The 14,348-nt window shown below is 38.5% G+C and overlaps 1 protein-coding gene across 8 annotated transcripts in view; it reads right to left on the reverse strand.

Moving 5' to 3' along the window:
- arhgef10lb (Rho guanine nucleotide exchange factor (GEF) 10-like b) overlaps positions 1-14,348 on the reverse strand; it is a 52,201-nt gene that overhangs the window by 33,115 nt on the left and 4,738 nt on the right. For 4 of the 8 annotated variants that reach the window (XM_036590790.1, XM_036590793.1, XM_036590795.1 and 1 more), the window contains 7 exons: positions 10,767-10,832; positions 4,275-4,601; positions 4,127-4,154; positions 3,558-3,631; positions 3,375-3,446; positions 1,383-1,451; positions 12-140 (listed from right to left, as the gene is read on the reverse strand). In XM_036590790.1, the coding sequence (XP_036446683.1) occupies positions 12-140; positions 1,383-1,451; positions 3,375-3,446; positions 3,558-3,631; positions 4,127-4,154; positions 4,275-4,601; positions 10,767-10,803 (736 nt within the window). In that variant the 5' untranslated portion in view covers positions 10,804-10,832. The remainder of the gene's footprint in view (positions 1-11; positions 141-1,382; positions 1,452-3,374; positions 3,447-3,557; positions 3,632-4,126; positions 4,155-4,274; positions 4,602-10,766; positions 10,833-14,348) is intronic. The other 4 variants (XM_036590796.1, XM_036590792.1, XM_036590794.1 and 1 more) reach the window with 4 other exon arrangements.

Raw genomic sequence — 14,348 nt, forward strand, 5'->3', positions numbered from 1 at the left:
TTGTCACTGACCTGGACCAGGAGAGGGGACGGTCTCACATGGGACGTCATCATAAATCACCTCTAAGTGAGTGGCCGGAGCTAGGTTCACCTCTGATGTAGATGAGGGCACGTTCTCCTCTGTTTCTATAACAGGTTTTCCTGGAGCAGAGGCATTCTTAGAGTCAGCAAATGAGCACCAAAATGTATGTAGTCCTTTCTTTTTCCAATTAGCTTCAAATCTGTGGTAATATTAAGATGCAAATAAAATGGGTTGAAAATTACAGTCAAATGAAAAGTGTTTGTACTAAACCTCTGTATGAACACTGATTCCTCACTGAACAAAGGGACAAATGCACTAGCAAGCACAAATATCAGTCAGGACTGATGTGCAAAGCATAGGGAGACACTAACTCTTTAAAGTCACTAGCAGACTGAATATGTTTTAATTAAATCAATCAAGACTCAACACTGCAGCTCAGGGGAGCAGCAACACAGGGTGTCTGATAAAGCCATACAGCCCTTATTTCTACTGCAAAAATAGGAACAGTGCTGCAGAGAGATCTGCTGATAAGGTTTGTTTTATAGATGGTGGCGCATGTTGTGTCTAACCATGTGGTCCTAAAGGAGATCTCAAAGACAAACGTTCTCAAACTGTTTGTGTGTGCACATATCTGAATGTCAAATCTAGAACTACAGTCTAGACGTAATTCTAGATTTGACCTTACAGTGTAAGTGAAGGCACAAGTGAAGTGTACTGCAATTTTTAATTGGTAAAGCCAATCAATATTTACAGTGTACACCTTCATTAAGCAGGAGGCCTGATTATATTTCTTATATTTCATAAATAGAGAGAATGACAGTAGTAAAGTCACAAAACAAGGGCCGACTAAATATTCCCAAAGATTAGCATTAGGGCTGTAAATTATACAAAGGTTTAATTAGATGACAGTTCTTCAGGAAACAATCAATGACCATGATTTGATTTTATTATTTTGATTATACAGAGCTTATTTTAAAAATGATTACACAAATGTGACAGTACAAAATGATTACAAAGTAGTGGAATACAATTACAACAGTACATTACATAGTTACACTTTCAGCTAGTTTGAGAATTTTATTCTGGCCTTGAGTGCATATTTTATTGAATTTTATTAAAATCGACTTTAATTGATTGGAACACTGCAGAACTGATGCAGTTGAATCACCACCTTCTGATCAATGCATTTTACGCCCCTAATAGACATACATAATTTGATCACTTTGGATGTGCTGTAGGGGTTATAGAGGATTGCTATTTTAATTTAGCCTGAGAGCAGCTACAACACAGACAGAGGAATCACGTCTGTTCTAAGGGAACGCACTAAAAGGAGGCCAGGGCAAGTTTTGGGAAACATATACCTTTGTGCAGTCGCAGTGTGAGCTCTGACACCACACTGAACCATTCCCGAGAGCGAGCTGGCACTTGAGCTGAACACATACACACACTTCACTCAGAACACTGCTTTATCTTTGAACTCTCACGTCACGGCTATGGTTATAGGCCCGATTTGCTGACAAATTACCAAAGGATGGAGAGTTGCATGCATAATTTGTTAAATCAGTCATGGCACAATGATGATCCAGTGCCACTATTTAATCGTTTATTAGGGCTAATAATAGAGAGAGACTATCAAATTCACCCTGTGACACCACCATTTTTTTTCTAACCTTTTTTATAACACTTCTATACAATAAGAATCGCTCAACCAGTTTGCATTGAAGTCCCTGTAGTTACTGAATAATAAGCCTTAGTATGTAACAAGTCTGGGATTTTAAGGGGTTAAACTAACTTTCAAATGTCAAACAATCCAACAACAGTTAAAAAGGAATTCCACCAATTTTTCAAAATCTCTGCATAATTCAATGATTGAGATGTAAACAAAGGGCCTTATTCACCAACCATTCTTATAAAGAAATTTCTTCTTAAAACCCACTGATTCTGATGTTCACCAAGGTTTTCTACAGAGCCCTGCTGGTGACATCCCATATCAATAAAAATAATGTGTGGCCACACCTTATTAACACATGGACACGAGATCCTAATGCATGGCCAACTTAATAAGGCATGGGAATGAGATAATTCCTTACTAAGTCATGGTCACACATTAGGATCTCATTCCCATGCCTTATTAAGTGGTGGCCACGCATTAGGATCTCATTCCAATGCCTTGCTAGTCGTGGCCATGTCTTAATTATCTTGTTCCCATGCCTTACTAAATCGTGGCCAAGCATTAATTTTTTTATACAGGATGTCACCAGCAGGGCTCCGTAGTTTTCTTATTTGGGGTTTGTTCTTAGATAAGAACAGAATCTACACACATTCATGAGTGCAAAGGTGTGAACAACTCTGTTGTTTAAGAACATGTCATGAATCTGATGTAGACTTTTTCTTAGGATCTTTCTCAAGAACAAATTTAAGAAAAAACTTAGGAAGATACTGGTGAATGAGGTCCAAAGTCCTTTAGAGTGTTCTGATATAAAATGCTGCATTGTAGAGAAACTTGTCCACTTACGATTTCTTTACAGTGGTGATAGGAACCAGAGGTTGCAATGCATACCACACACACACACACACACACACACACACACACATATACATACATATATATATATATATATATATATATATATATATATATATATATATATATATATATATATATATATACACACACTTTATTTACCATCCAAAACCACCAATAAACCTAAATGCGTGCTCTAATGTTGACAAGGGTGAAATAGAGGTAAACATGAAAGCGTTTGCCTTTCTGAATTAATTTTTAAAATACGTCTTAGGCCATAACTTTATCTCAAAAATATTGTAAAACCATGCCTCAGGCATATTCATAACCATTTCATTTAATAGCTTCCTGTGAGGGAGCTTCAAGAGGCAGTAAACTCTCCACATGATTCCCATCACCACTACCGTGAACATTTCTGACTCTGTAAATTTGTCTAACAAAGCATTTCACATCAAACCACTCTGAATGATTTACGCTGGGTTGGGATTTGTTCAATTTCAACAGTGGCACAATATTTATGAGTGGGTGATCAGGATAAAAATGTAGACATTTGCAGTAAGATTGAGAGCAAGGCATTCGTTGAGAAATTCCAGTACATTTTCTGGACGACACATGACCACCTTGTTATGAATAGTTGATCTGAAGTGAAGGGGAATTTGAAATGAACATGCGTGTTTCCTTCCAGTGAGCTCATAGGCCTCCTGGATTTGATTAGCTGAAGTCATTGTTTTGATCTGAATGTGCTGTATCATTAGCTTGGATTTCCCAGTCTTTGTGATGGTATCAGAGGACTAGTGTAGTAACACAGTTCCCCCTCAGAGCCACAGACCTGCCTGAGCAAACATGCGAACGTCCTTCTTTATGACGGGCGTACAGGAGCATTCGGGTCTTGAATATAAACCTATAGATCACAGACACAGAGCTGGACACTGGCAGTTGCTGGGAACTGTCTAACCCTTGAAAACACCCACACATTGTAAAACGGGAGTTGTATAACAGGACAGAGCAATACCTTCATAAATGGTGTTTCTCTTCCATGTACTCTTCATCTCGTCAGTGACTCTAGGCTCAGTAGAAACAGAGCTCCTGAAACATTGTCAAAAGTGGCCATTAGTCAGACCAGTGGACAATTAGTTACAGCAGTATTTATTCTTAAGAGTGAGGATAATGTCCTAACACACAGACTTAAATCACTGGCTACATGGCAGAACACAGCCATGGTACTGAAAAGTAAATAATAAACCAATATGAGGCTCTTGTCTACAACCACGGGTCATCATTGTAAATCATGTGAAAAATGTCTATGAAGCTAGGACTGTAAAGGTCTGCATAAAAGGTTCGCTCATTGTCGAACAAGAATGTGACCCTTTTGAACGGGTTTAACATTTTTTTCCTCCAAAATCTCTAAAACTTTTTCATACAATCATATCTTTCATGTGTGAATCTTAAGAAAATTCTATAACCTTTTATTATCTTTTTATAAAAAGAGAAAAGAGTGGTATAAACTTTGTCAACTTTACATGTCAGTGGGCTTGTATGAGTTGGATCAGTATCAAATAGTCAGCTTTACAGCCAACTTACCCATCAGGAGACTGTCTGGCTACCATATCTGGATAAAAAAACAGAAACAGTTTCATAAGCACATCAAAATCACACACTGCAGGTCAAGAAGTCACCAAATCACTTTTAATCTAAACAAACTCATGATACACACATGGCAACAGCTCACCTGGGCTTGTTATGTGTGAAGGAATGGTTTGGTACTCCTGACCAGCAGAGGTCCCTCCATTTATTTCCTGACAGTGACTGGCTGAGACACGCTTCAATGCTTGACTGTAAAGTGCATTTGAAGCCATGACGACACCTCTGGGACCCTGTGAAGGCCCGGCTCCAGCAGGGGGAACTCCTAAAGCCTGATTTTCTCCAGAATTTCCAGCTGCTTCCTGTTCTTCTTCCTCACTATCATCAAACTGAAACTTCTCTCCCAGCTCCTCATCTTCGTCATCCTCCTCTTCCTCTTGCTGGGGTGTCTGAGCCACTCCAGTGGGCACAGACTCTAAAACCAAGCAATCCAGTTTAGATATTATTAAGTATACATAACAGGGAAGGCTGTAAATCTCTGACCTCATGATTGTATTTCTTTGTGAATCTCTGAACTTGATCTGATTTGATCTGACCACGATTGTTTAAGAATAATAATTCAGTGAATCAGGAAATCTCAAATTTCGTCATGAACTGTTGCGATTAGATTCTGTTGGTATAATTTAGGGTTATGTTTAGATACAAAGCACCTCATTAAACTGAACTCATTCACTAACTCACATACTCACGCATTCACTCACTAACGTTCAGCAGGCCAAACATTCTCTACCAGGGGGCGCCGTTACCAGTCAAATCACTTTTGATGCTTTAAGAGCCCATTTCATGGAAAACAATATTTTCATCTTTTTTTTTTAATAAAATAGTTTGATGTAGTATGCAAACAGCCTGGTTTGATTTCACTGGTTTCATGATGCCACAAAAACCGACTTATTTACATGTATCCACCTATTCAGCCTACAGCAGTTTATTCATTGCTACTTCATGCTAATGTTATAAGACATGTTTCAGCCTTGACTGCTTTTTGAAGCACAATATAGAACAACCAATCAGAACAGAGACTGTTTACATGTATCACACTTAAAGACACAGTAATAAAGAAATGAAGAGAGGTTTGAAAATGTAAATGTCATGTAAAAATAAATAATGACTGTTTTCGATACATAAAACCACACAAATGTGATGAGTGGGCCTCAGGGGAAAAGATAAAATATAAAAGATATGGGCCCTTTAATAAAAGCAGTGCTTAGAATCAGTGACACTGTGTTTTGTTGAAAGTTTACTGAACTCACAAATATTAGTAGAGAAACTGTTTATACAGTAGTGGAATATAGACAATATAAACAATACATTAAGATTGTTGAGAGAATTGGTCATGTTTGAATATAGCCTGAGAATTTTATTTTGGCCAAAAAATTAGGGCATACTTTATTATTAAATTATACCAATGGATTATAAGTAATTATACAACAGTTACTGCCCACGATCTGATTGGCTGAGAAGCGTTCTACCCATGCTGATACTTATGATAACTGTATGGATGTGTCAGTTAACTATTCAAGGTACCAGTATTCGATAACCGAATTCACTGCTCGGGATGGGTACTTGTTCTGTTTCATCATGGGAAGACAGAGAAAATAAACAAACAGAAACACCACTGTTTAACATGACAGTAAAAACTGTGAAGACATTTTCTTCATATTTTGAGAGCCTTCTGTGAACACAAAAGGTTACTACCTTATCTGGAGGAAGAAACTGCCAACATTAAAGCACATTTGATACAATGTTCGGGTTTTTAGTTACTTTTTTCTTTATTTTGCAGAACTAAAGTTTGTGTGGTTTTGCGAATTACATCATGGTTATGAATGAATTATAGCCGTGATGTTATTTGCAATATCACACTCCCTCTCATGCTCTATTGCTTAATTCTCACATTCCAAAATAAGTTCATCACCTTCAGATCGATGAATCAAGATGCATTCATGCATTTTTACACCCCTAGTTGGCTCTGAGGCCAGGTTAATTTTGAACTAAATACCCAGGGAACATAATTAATAAAAAACTTCAAACAAACTTAGCATTCAAGGGAAAACACTACTGATGGCGCAACATTCAGAAGTCACATGTACATCCTGAAAACTGCACCTCACATTTAAGCCTGTAATTGCTGGATAGCAAACCATCTAATGTTCTGGCATCACTCTGGCTCATCAAATCCTTACACTGCATGCAACAGAAAGCAAAAGACTGTTTGTGCTAACTACAGTCAGAGAACTGAGCAAATTCCATCCCACAGTTACTGTGGGCTGCTTTCAGTTCATAACAAATGTCACCGTTCCAAACCCAAGACCAAGGATGATTATGACCTACTGGCTCAAAATAACACACACACACACACACACACACACACACACACATACACACACACACACATGCATACCACATGACTGGAAACAAACAGCGACGTCATTTCAGGAGAAAAAGGTAAAACTAAGACACACTGCACTGTTCTAATGATCTTACATCGAACAGAAATCAGGTCTATAGCAGGGAGGCTATGTGTTACTGTGTTACAGTGAAAACAAGAGGCGTGTGTGGGTTTAGTCCAAAATTCTACAGACAAAAAGCAGGCCCCTTGTGAGTCATGCAGGGTGTTGGGTGGAACAGGCAAACAAGCTGTAAAACGTTCGCAGAGTCCAGCCCATGGGTCAGAGTAATGTACTGGATTCCAGTCAACTTGATCATAATGCTAAACTCAGCTGACTCAATGTTTTTCATGCAAATGCAGTGAAACCATAGTTACATACAAAGACGAATGAAACAAAAAATCATAGCGTTCGATTTTCAAATGCTTTCACAATTTTCAGTAGTCAGAGACCACCCCTTATTTATTTAGTCTCCAGTTTAACAGCCATTAAGTACAAGTTATCCATTTTTCAGGAGATATTTCTGAGGAGATTAGATAGAAGGTAATCTACTTCCACAATAAGTGAAAACACAGGAGTTCAACAAATGATTAAAAGATGTAGAGAAAATCTGGCTCCTAACATCTGTGCAAGACCTGACAGACCACCATAACTCTCACCATCGGATAAGCAGTACTTAAGGCTTTTGTTAGTGAAAATCAAGCTCCACTCTCCCACTAGTTCCACTGCTTCAGGTCTGAAAAAATCCACAGGACTTTCTGTCTGTTCCTTCAATGTTAAAAAGCTACTTTCAGACTGCAGGCAAATCGGATTTGTTTCTCAAAACAGATCTTTTGAGACGACTGTCTGCACTGTTATTTGCAAGTGATCAGATCGGATTTGTGTGTCCAGACATCACCAGCTTGTCTGCATGGGTTGCTGTGGTAACAACGTAGGCATCAGTAACTATATAGCTACGCTGGTGATGCAGATTCCAAGCGCGGGAGAGGTGGAGGTGCATCATCTCGCCCTCCAAACCCTTCAAAATTCTCTGGCATAAGCATGAATTCTGTCACTCTGGGTTTGACATCATTCTGACTGATGCAAAAGACACTTTAAAATCTGATTTAATTGGAATTGGATTTCAAACCTGATTTGCAAAAATCGTATTTCATGTGTTTTTTTTGCTGTCCAGACTATCAAAAGTCAATCTGAATACAATCTGGATATGCCAAAAATCAGATTTGGGCTGGCAGTCTGAACAAGGACAAAGAATCTGCTGGTGTTCTTAATGGAACAATGAACTGGCCACCACAGATTCCAGACCTCAACATCACTGAATGTGTACTTGGATTGTGAGAAGCAGAAAATGCAACCAACTTCTAAGACTGAACTTTGGAAATATGTTTTTTTTGAAACACTGAAAGCAAGTCTGATAAGAATAGATGCTGTAATAAAGAGTCCATACACTAAATGTAGAAAATTGACATTAGATTTAGTTGTTATGGTTTTGTGGAATTCTCTGTTAAATCATCTTCCTGATGCTCAAAAATGAATAAATCATACTTAACTTTTGATGTAAAATCAAATAAATGAAAGGGTGCTCTCTGACTTCTGTACTGACTACAGTACTGTAGGTACATAGAAAACACATGTTCCTCCATATTTAATAAGTAAACAGAAATGGTCGAACCATGTACTACACACTAAGAGACAATAAGAAACAGGGGATTACTGTTTCTCCAGAGTGGATATAAGGGCCCATGGTAGGCAAAGAAGGGGGATTACACAAACTGACCATATGGTCCCTTGAAAGCATATACAAATAAAAGCGCTCAGGGCAGGTATGCGTTTGGTCTTACTGTAACTTTCGCAGCAGCATTTACCTCATCTAGTCAAACAAGAACTGCATTCCATTCAAAATCACATGGCCTCAGTATAAGCCTAAGGGTCGATGGCCTGAAAGTTAAACTATTCCACCCTTATTCAGAACTACCTTTGCATAAGTCTTTTAAACATATCTAAACAGTATCAGGTCATTACCTTGCCTTTTGTCCTCATCGGCTTCACTCCAGCAAAAGTAGGAAAACCTCTTCGAACCTGCCAAGTGAATTTTTGGCGACACCAGAAATTTCAGCGACTGGGTCATACAAGCGGTCTCCATGACTGCTGGGTGTATGTGTGTCAAGTCCAGGTGGCATATGGTATAGATGCAGGATCCCTCTGACACAGCATATGGTCAGCTAGCCTTACAACAATACTGTGCTCTAACACTTTCTCAAGCCCTCTAGAGATTAAGACAGTCACACTGCATGGCCTGAGCCAAATACATGGAAGTCTTACTGAGCTGAGTGGAAGTACAGACCGAATCCCAGAAAAATCATGCTGTAGCACTGAACCTACAGAAGCTATTGCAACCAGCTCTGGTTTGACTCCTGGATCTTTGACTGTATCAAAGAGTTTAAGTGTTGAAGAGCATTAAAGCAATACTGTAGTTCAAATTTGCATCATTTTTCTCTTGCCTCAAATGTTGTCGATCAGCAAAAAACACATTTAAGGTCCAAAGTTCTCTTATTTAGTTTTGTACTGGAGCTATGAGACTAATACAGCTAACAAATAATGTCAGTCTACAGCCATTAGTTTAGCATCACGCTGGTTGTTCTGCTTAACATCCGTTTGGCAGCCTGTTTAAACATTAAACAGCAAGGTGTACCGGCTGATAAGGCTGGGCAGTGCACAGCAAATAGTATCTGCTTTGGTGATGCCAGTGTGGTGCGTAACAAACATTTTAACCCATCAGATTTACAATCACTGCTGTGAGAGCATGGCAACCGCAAAAAAGTCTTGTTGTAAACCACATAAGCAAGGCTATTTGAGATTACTTAAAGACTCACTTTGCTTATTAACATAAAGTCTGTACGTATGATCTACACTTCTTCAGTGTCAGTTCCTGCAGGATTTGCTAGACCACACAGTGGCATCAAGAAGATTTTCAGATATGAAGCACCTAATGAAACCGGCTTCTAACCAAAATCCTTAGAGGAAAGTCTGTCCACTCTGCAGCCATCTTGGCAACACCCCTGGGCAGTTATTTCTAGGAATACAAGACTAAGATTCTAACTAGAGAAGAGAAATATTAATCCAAATCTAAAAAAAATTCTTTAAAAAACATATTTGAAATCTGTGGTAAAAGCTAACAAAAATCATATATTTTGTAACATTAGGCTCAAATAACACAAAAACATGTTTTTTCAACTTGGTCTGGCTACTATGCATGCGCACGACCTCCACAATGAGGGAGGGCTTTTACCACTCGCAGCTTTACTTGTAAGCTCTCTTTACTGAACAGTCGCCTTGTTGAGTGTTATGAGCTTTCCCATTCGTCTTCTCCTTGTTTATAATGTCTCTGCTTGTAACTCACTCACTCACTCACTCACACACATTTAGCAGGCTAAAAATTTTACAAAGCCAGCTGATTAGCTGTTGTTGTTTGCTTTGCATCAGGGACACTGTTCTCTGAAGGCGGAAAACGTGAGGCACACGGCATTGCTTTGTTTCTTAGGGGTTCATACTTTCACACTTCTGCGGTTTTTAAAGGCTGCATTGGGTTGTGCCTTTCACAGTTGCTAAGCAACAACAGCATCACAATTGCCAGTCATGCTACTGTTTTGATACTTACAGGCAGAAAGTTTCTACTGTTAACTTGTAAACATGGTGCTGCTAACAAAAACAGGCTAAACTTTACAAGCTGCTATTTGTTTACGTTTGATCTGTAAAGGACTGCAACCACTAATTTCATATCCATTACAGCTGTCACTAAAGGCCCTCTTTGCCTCTGATCTGATCGGTCAGCACAGAAAATCAAAAAACAAAATGTGTCTGTCCCAAATGACTGGAAATAAACCTGTCAGTCCACAAAAATGGTAAAATGGCAAAAGTGTGGAACTCTGCCCCTTTAATGACTTGACATAGTTTGAAGCATGTGTGTGGTGATTTAGGCAGGCAGTCTGCAAGATGCAAAATTGGTGTCCATAAGTGTCCACTAACAAAAAGTCAGTGGACACTTATAGATACCACCAGTGTACCGGTTGGCCTCCAATGCAAAAGTAAAGAAGTAAGCATCAGACACCAAACTTGTCTTGGCAGATCAACTGCACTTGGGTTAGGGGGGAAACTGTGCAATTAGGTTTTTAGACAAGTAAAAGATTTGCATTCACCTGTAGGCTGTGGGGTAAGGGACTGTGGGGATGCCATGGACTCAGCCTGCAGTCACATCTGCTTTCCTGTAAATGACAGCAGTCTTATGTTACAGAAAGTCTGACGCACTGTGTGATAAAAGAAATATATTCAAGATTATTGCAACATCACGGTTCTTTAGTTTCTTACATAACATTCCCTGAACTGGAACATACACCCTAAAGCCACACAAAACCCAACTCCGCCCTGAAGGAGATCAATAATCTATAGTGATCTATAGTGTTTCATATCCGTATGTTGTATAAAGACAGAGGGAGTGAAGAAGAAGAATGCAGATAGCTGGAGGAGGCAACATGAGAGGAAGCCTCTGTCCACCAGTGGTTGTACCGTGTGAGCTTGCTAAATTCCTCAGCGGTGCGTGGCGGATCCAGGCTTGCCTTTAACTGACTGGGTCCTCCCACTTCGGGCAAGGCGAACAGCGTGAGTGAAAAACAGGCCAGCTCAGCGCTGAGGAATGAACAAAGCCTAAACACACTTGTAATGGCTTTAAAGAAACTGCGCAGCTCAACGTTTCCAGTCGTGCCGTTATTTATATCAAACCTGTACACTGCTACATTGCTTAAAGACTCTAAATTATAGTAATCCAGCTCAGCAACAGTAATTTCTCTCTAGAAATCCATCCTATTTCATTTAACAGAGCACCCTGAAGCTCAATGTCCACTGGAGGTCAACTGAATAATTTAACAGGCGCAGAGAAGAGAGAAAGGCAAGGGCACAGACAGACACAGACAAAGGCAGAACTGAGGAAAATATAAAAAGCAATATATCATTATTGTGCAAAAATCATCCCTCATTTATTTAATTTCAAACCAAAATGGTCATTGGGTACAAGTTTTTCTCTTTCTTTCAGGAGATATTACTGAGGAGATTGGATAAAAAGATAATGCACCAACATGAAAGGGGAAAGTCAAGAGAAAATAAGAAAAAAAAAACATGAGCTTCTATGTTGATGAAAACATTCTAAAAGTTAAAGAGAAAAAGGGATACCCAATAATCATGCAACCATCAAAACTGTCACTACCAGATAAACACTACTTAAAGCTTTTATCTTTGAGAGAGAGGAGAAAATCAAGCTCCACTCTTGCTTCAGATCTGAAAACAAGTGTTTACGTCCATCCTTCCACTCTGAGAAGACAACTCAATGCTATGAGTCTGAAAGGATGAGTAGCTGTCAAGAAGCTGTAAATCAAAGATGCTGCTGGTGCTCAGAACAATGGCCTGGCCGCCCCAGAGTCCAGACCTGAATATTATTGAATGTGTTTGGGATTCTTTGGATCATGAGATGCAGAAAATGCAAACAACTTCTAAGACTGAACTTTGGAGGTGTGGAACAATATCCCTGAAGATTTAAAAAAAAAAAACTGAAAGCAAGTCTCCTGAAAAGAATGGAAGCTGTAATAAAGGCAAAGTATTAAATACTGAAAAAATGTACTAAATTTAGTTGTTTAGTGCAAAAACACTAAATATCTGTTAAATATATGCTTTCCACTTTTTCCTGGTGCTAAAAACAGAAAAATGAATGATGGTCTCTGATTTGTTGCACAGTACTGTATATATAAGTTAGAGAACACCTGATACAGTGTGTGTCTGATAAAATCAGTCAATATTAAATTTTCACAGATTTGTCAACATCATCTCTTTGACAAAGCACCAATAATGTTTCTTAAAATGTTATAAAGACAACTATTTGAGTTTAATAGAGACCTGACCCTCACATTTGGCTGTCAAGTTCATTATTAAAGCACTATTTCATAAAATCTACTGGAGTCTGTTTAATTTTTGACCATATAAAATCACACTGTCTAAAATGACCAGTTATCAGAATTCTTAGCTACTCCAAATCAGTATCAGTGACTGGTTGGTCAGGCCCTAATACAGAGAACAGCAGTTGGATTGTCAGGGCCTAACAGCACAAAAGAGCTGAGCAGAACCCCCTCCAGCCCTGCATTACACATCCACAGACGTCAACTCCCAGTGCTATTAGCCACCACTCTTGCTTGGTCAACACACGAAGACAAAGTCAGTCATTATGGAGGATTCATATTGTAAGAAAAAGACACATCTCAAGTTCCAACAAAAGCCAAGTTCTTTTTATGGTAAGGTTCTTTGGGAACCACTGCAATAGTGTCCAGCCCAATTTTGCACCTGCAATTCACTATTAAAAGCAAATAAAGAACCAGCAATAAAGAGGTTCTTCAAAGAGTCACGTGTCAGCTGAGAGAGGCAAAGGGTGCAAAAAGAGTGAGACTGTTTCAAACGGCCATCGTCATGGAGCTCCGGCCTCACTGTGACATAAATAACCCAGCCATTGCCTTGGTCACAGTCTCAATGCGTGAAGCATCTGCACCTCCACACACATTAACCCCACATGCCCACTCCTTTCTCTCTCTCTCTCTCCTCAATACTCTCTCTTCTCCTGCTGGGCTTGGAAACATTTTCTGCATATAAACTGCATGTAAATGTTGCTCAGCAAACTGAGTCAGATCTCCATTTTATCCGTCCAGATGAAATCTGGTTAGATCTACAGTGAACCAACATTCATGCTTAAGCAAAATAATAAAATAAATGTAGATAAATGATCAAAATGTAAAAGGTAACTAATTCTTAAGGTGTTTTCATGCAGTTTTCAAGTTCTTTAAAAGCCAACGACTACACTACTATATAATCATATTTAAATGTATTTACCATGTTTTTAAAGCAGAAGTCTAGGACTGTTGCTATTGATTATATTAGTAATTGAGTAATGACTAATTTAGAAAAGGATAAAACTGGACTTAACAATAACAAAACATGCACAGCCTTTCAAATATTTCAGAACAGTTTAATGGAAGAACACAAACTCTTGGCTTTACAGACAGACTCATACTGCTGCTGTCTGACCAAAACCTCCTATCATCAAAAAAGTAACTGTACAGGAGAAGAACAAACCCTTCTTAAACCTTCTTCAATGTAAGTTAATGTAAAAAAATTATTCTAACACAACCGTGTCTATTGTTCCATTCACTGAAATTTGTATTGTTTAACTCGAGTGTAAACTCGATTCAAATTATGTAAAGAAAAATCACAGATGCAAGAGATAAATGGTTTGTTCTGAGAGTGACAATATTTATGATTTTAACCACCATAATTTTTAACAATATGTCTTAAACATTGTCCATTTTTTATTGTTTTGCTGTGTATTCATTTATGGTACATACAAGTCCGCACAGCCCTGGCACAAAATTTTTAAAATGCTGATATTGTGCTTCATTTACCAACCGTTCTTAAGAAGAAATGTCTTCTCAAAACCCACTTACACTTTTTCACGAAGATTCTGAGATTCACCAATGTTTTGTTATTTGGGATTCGTTCAGAATCTACACACACAAGAGCAAAAATGTACAAACAGTTCTGCGGTTTAAGAACATGTCATGGATCATGGATGTCATGGATGAAGACATTTTCATAGGACCTTTCTCAAGAACTACTTTAAGAAAAATCTCAGAAAGATTGTTCTCAAAAAATGAGTGATCACAATGTTTTATTTAATAGCACTCTGATAA

Source organism: Colossoma macropomum, unplaced genomic scaffold, assembly GCF_904425465.1.
Source record: "Colossoma macropomum unplaced genomic scaffold, Colossoma_macropomum, whole genome shotgun sequence".
Taxonomy (NCBI): Eukaryota; Metazoa; Chordata; class Actinopteri; order Characiformes; family Serrasalmidae; genus Colossoma; species Colossoma macropomum.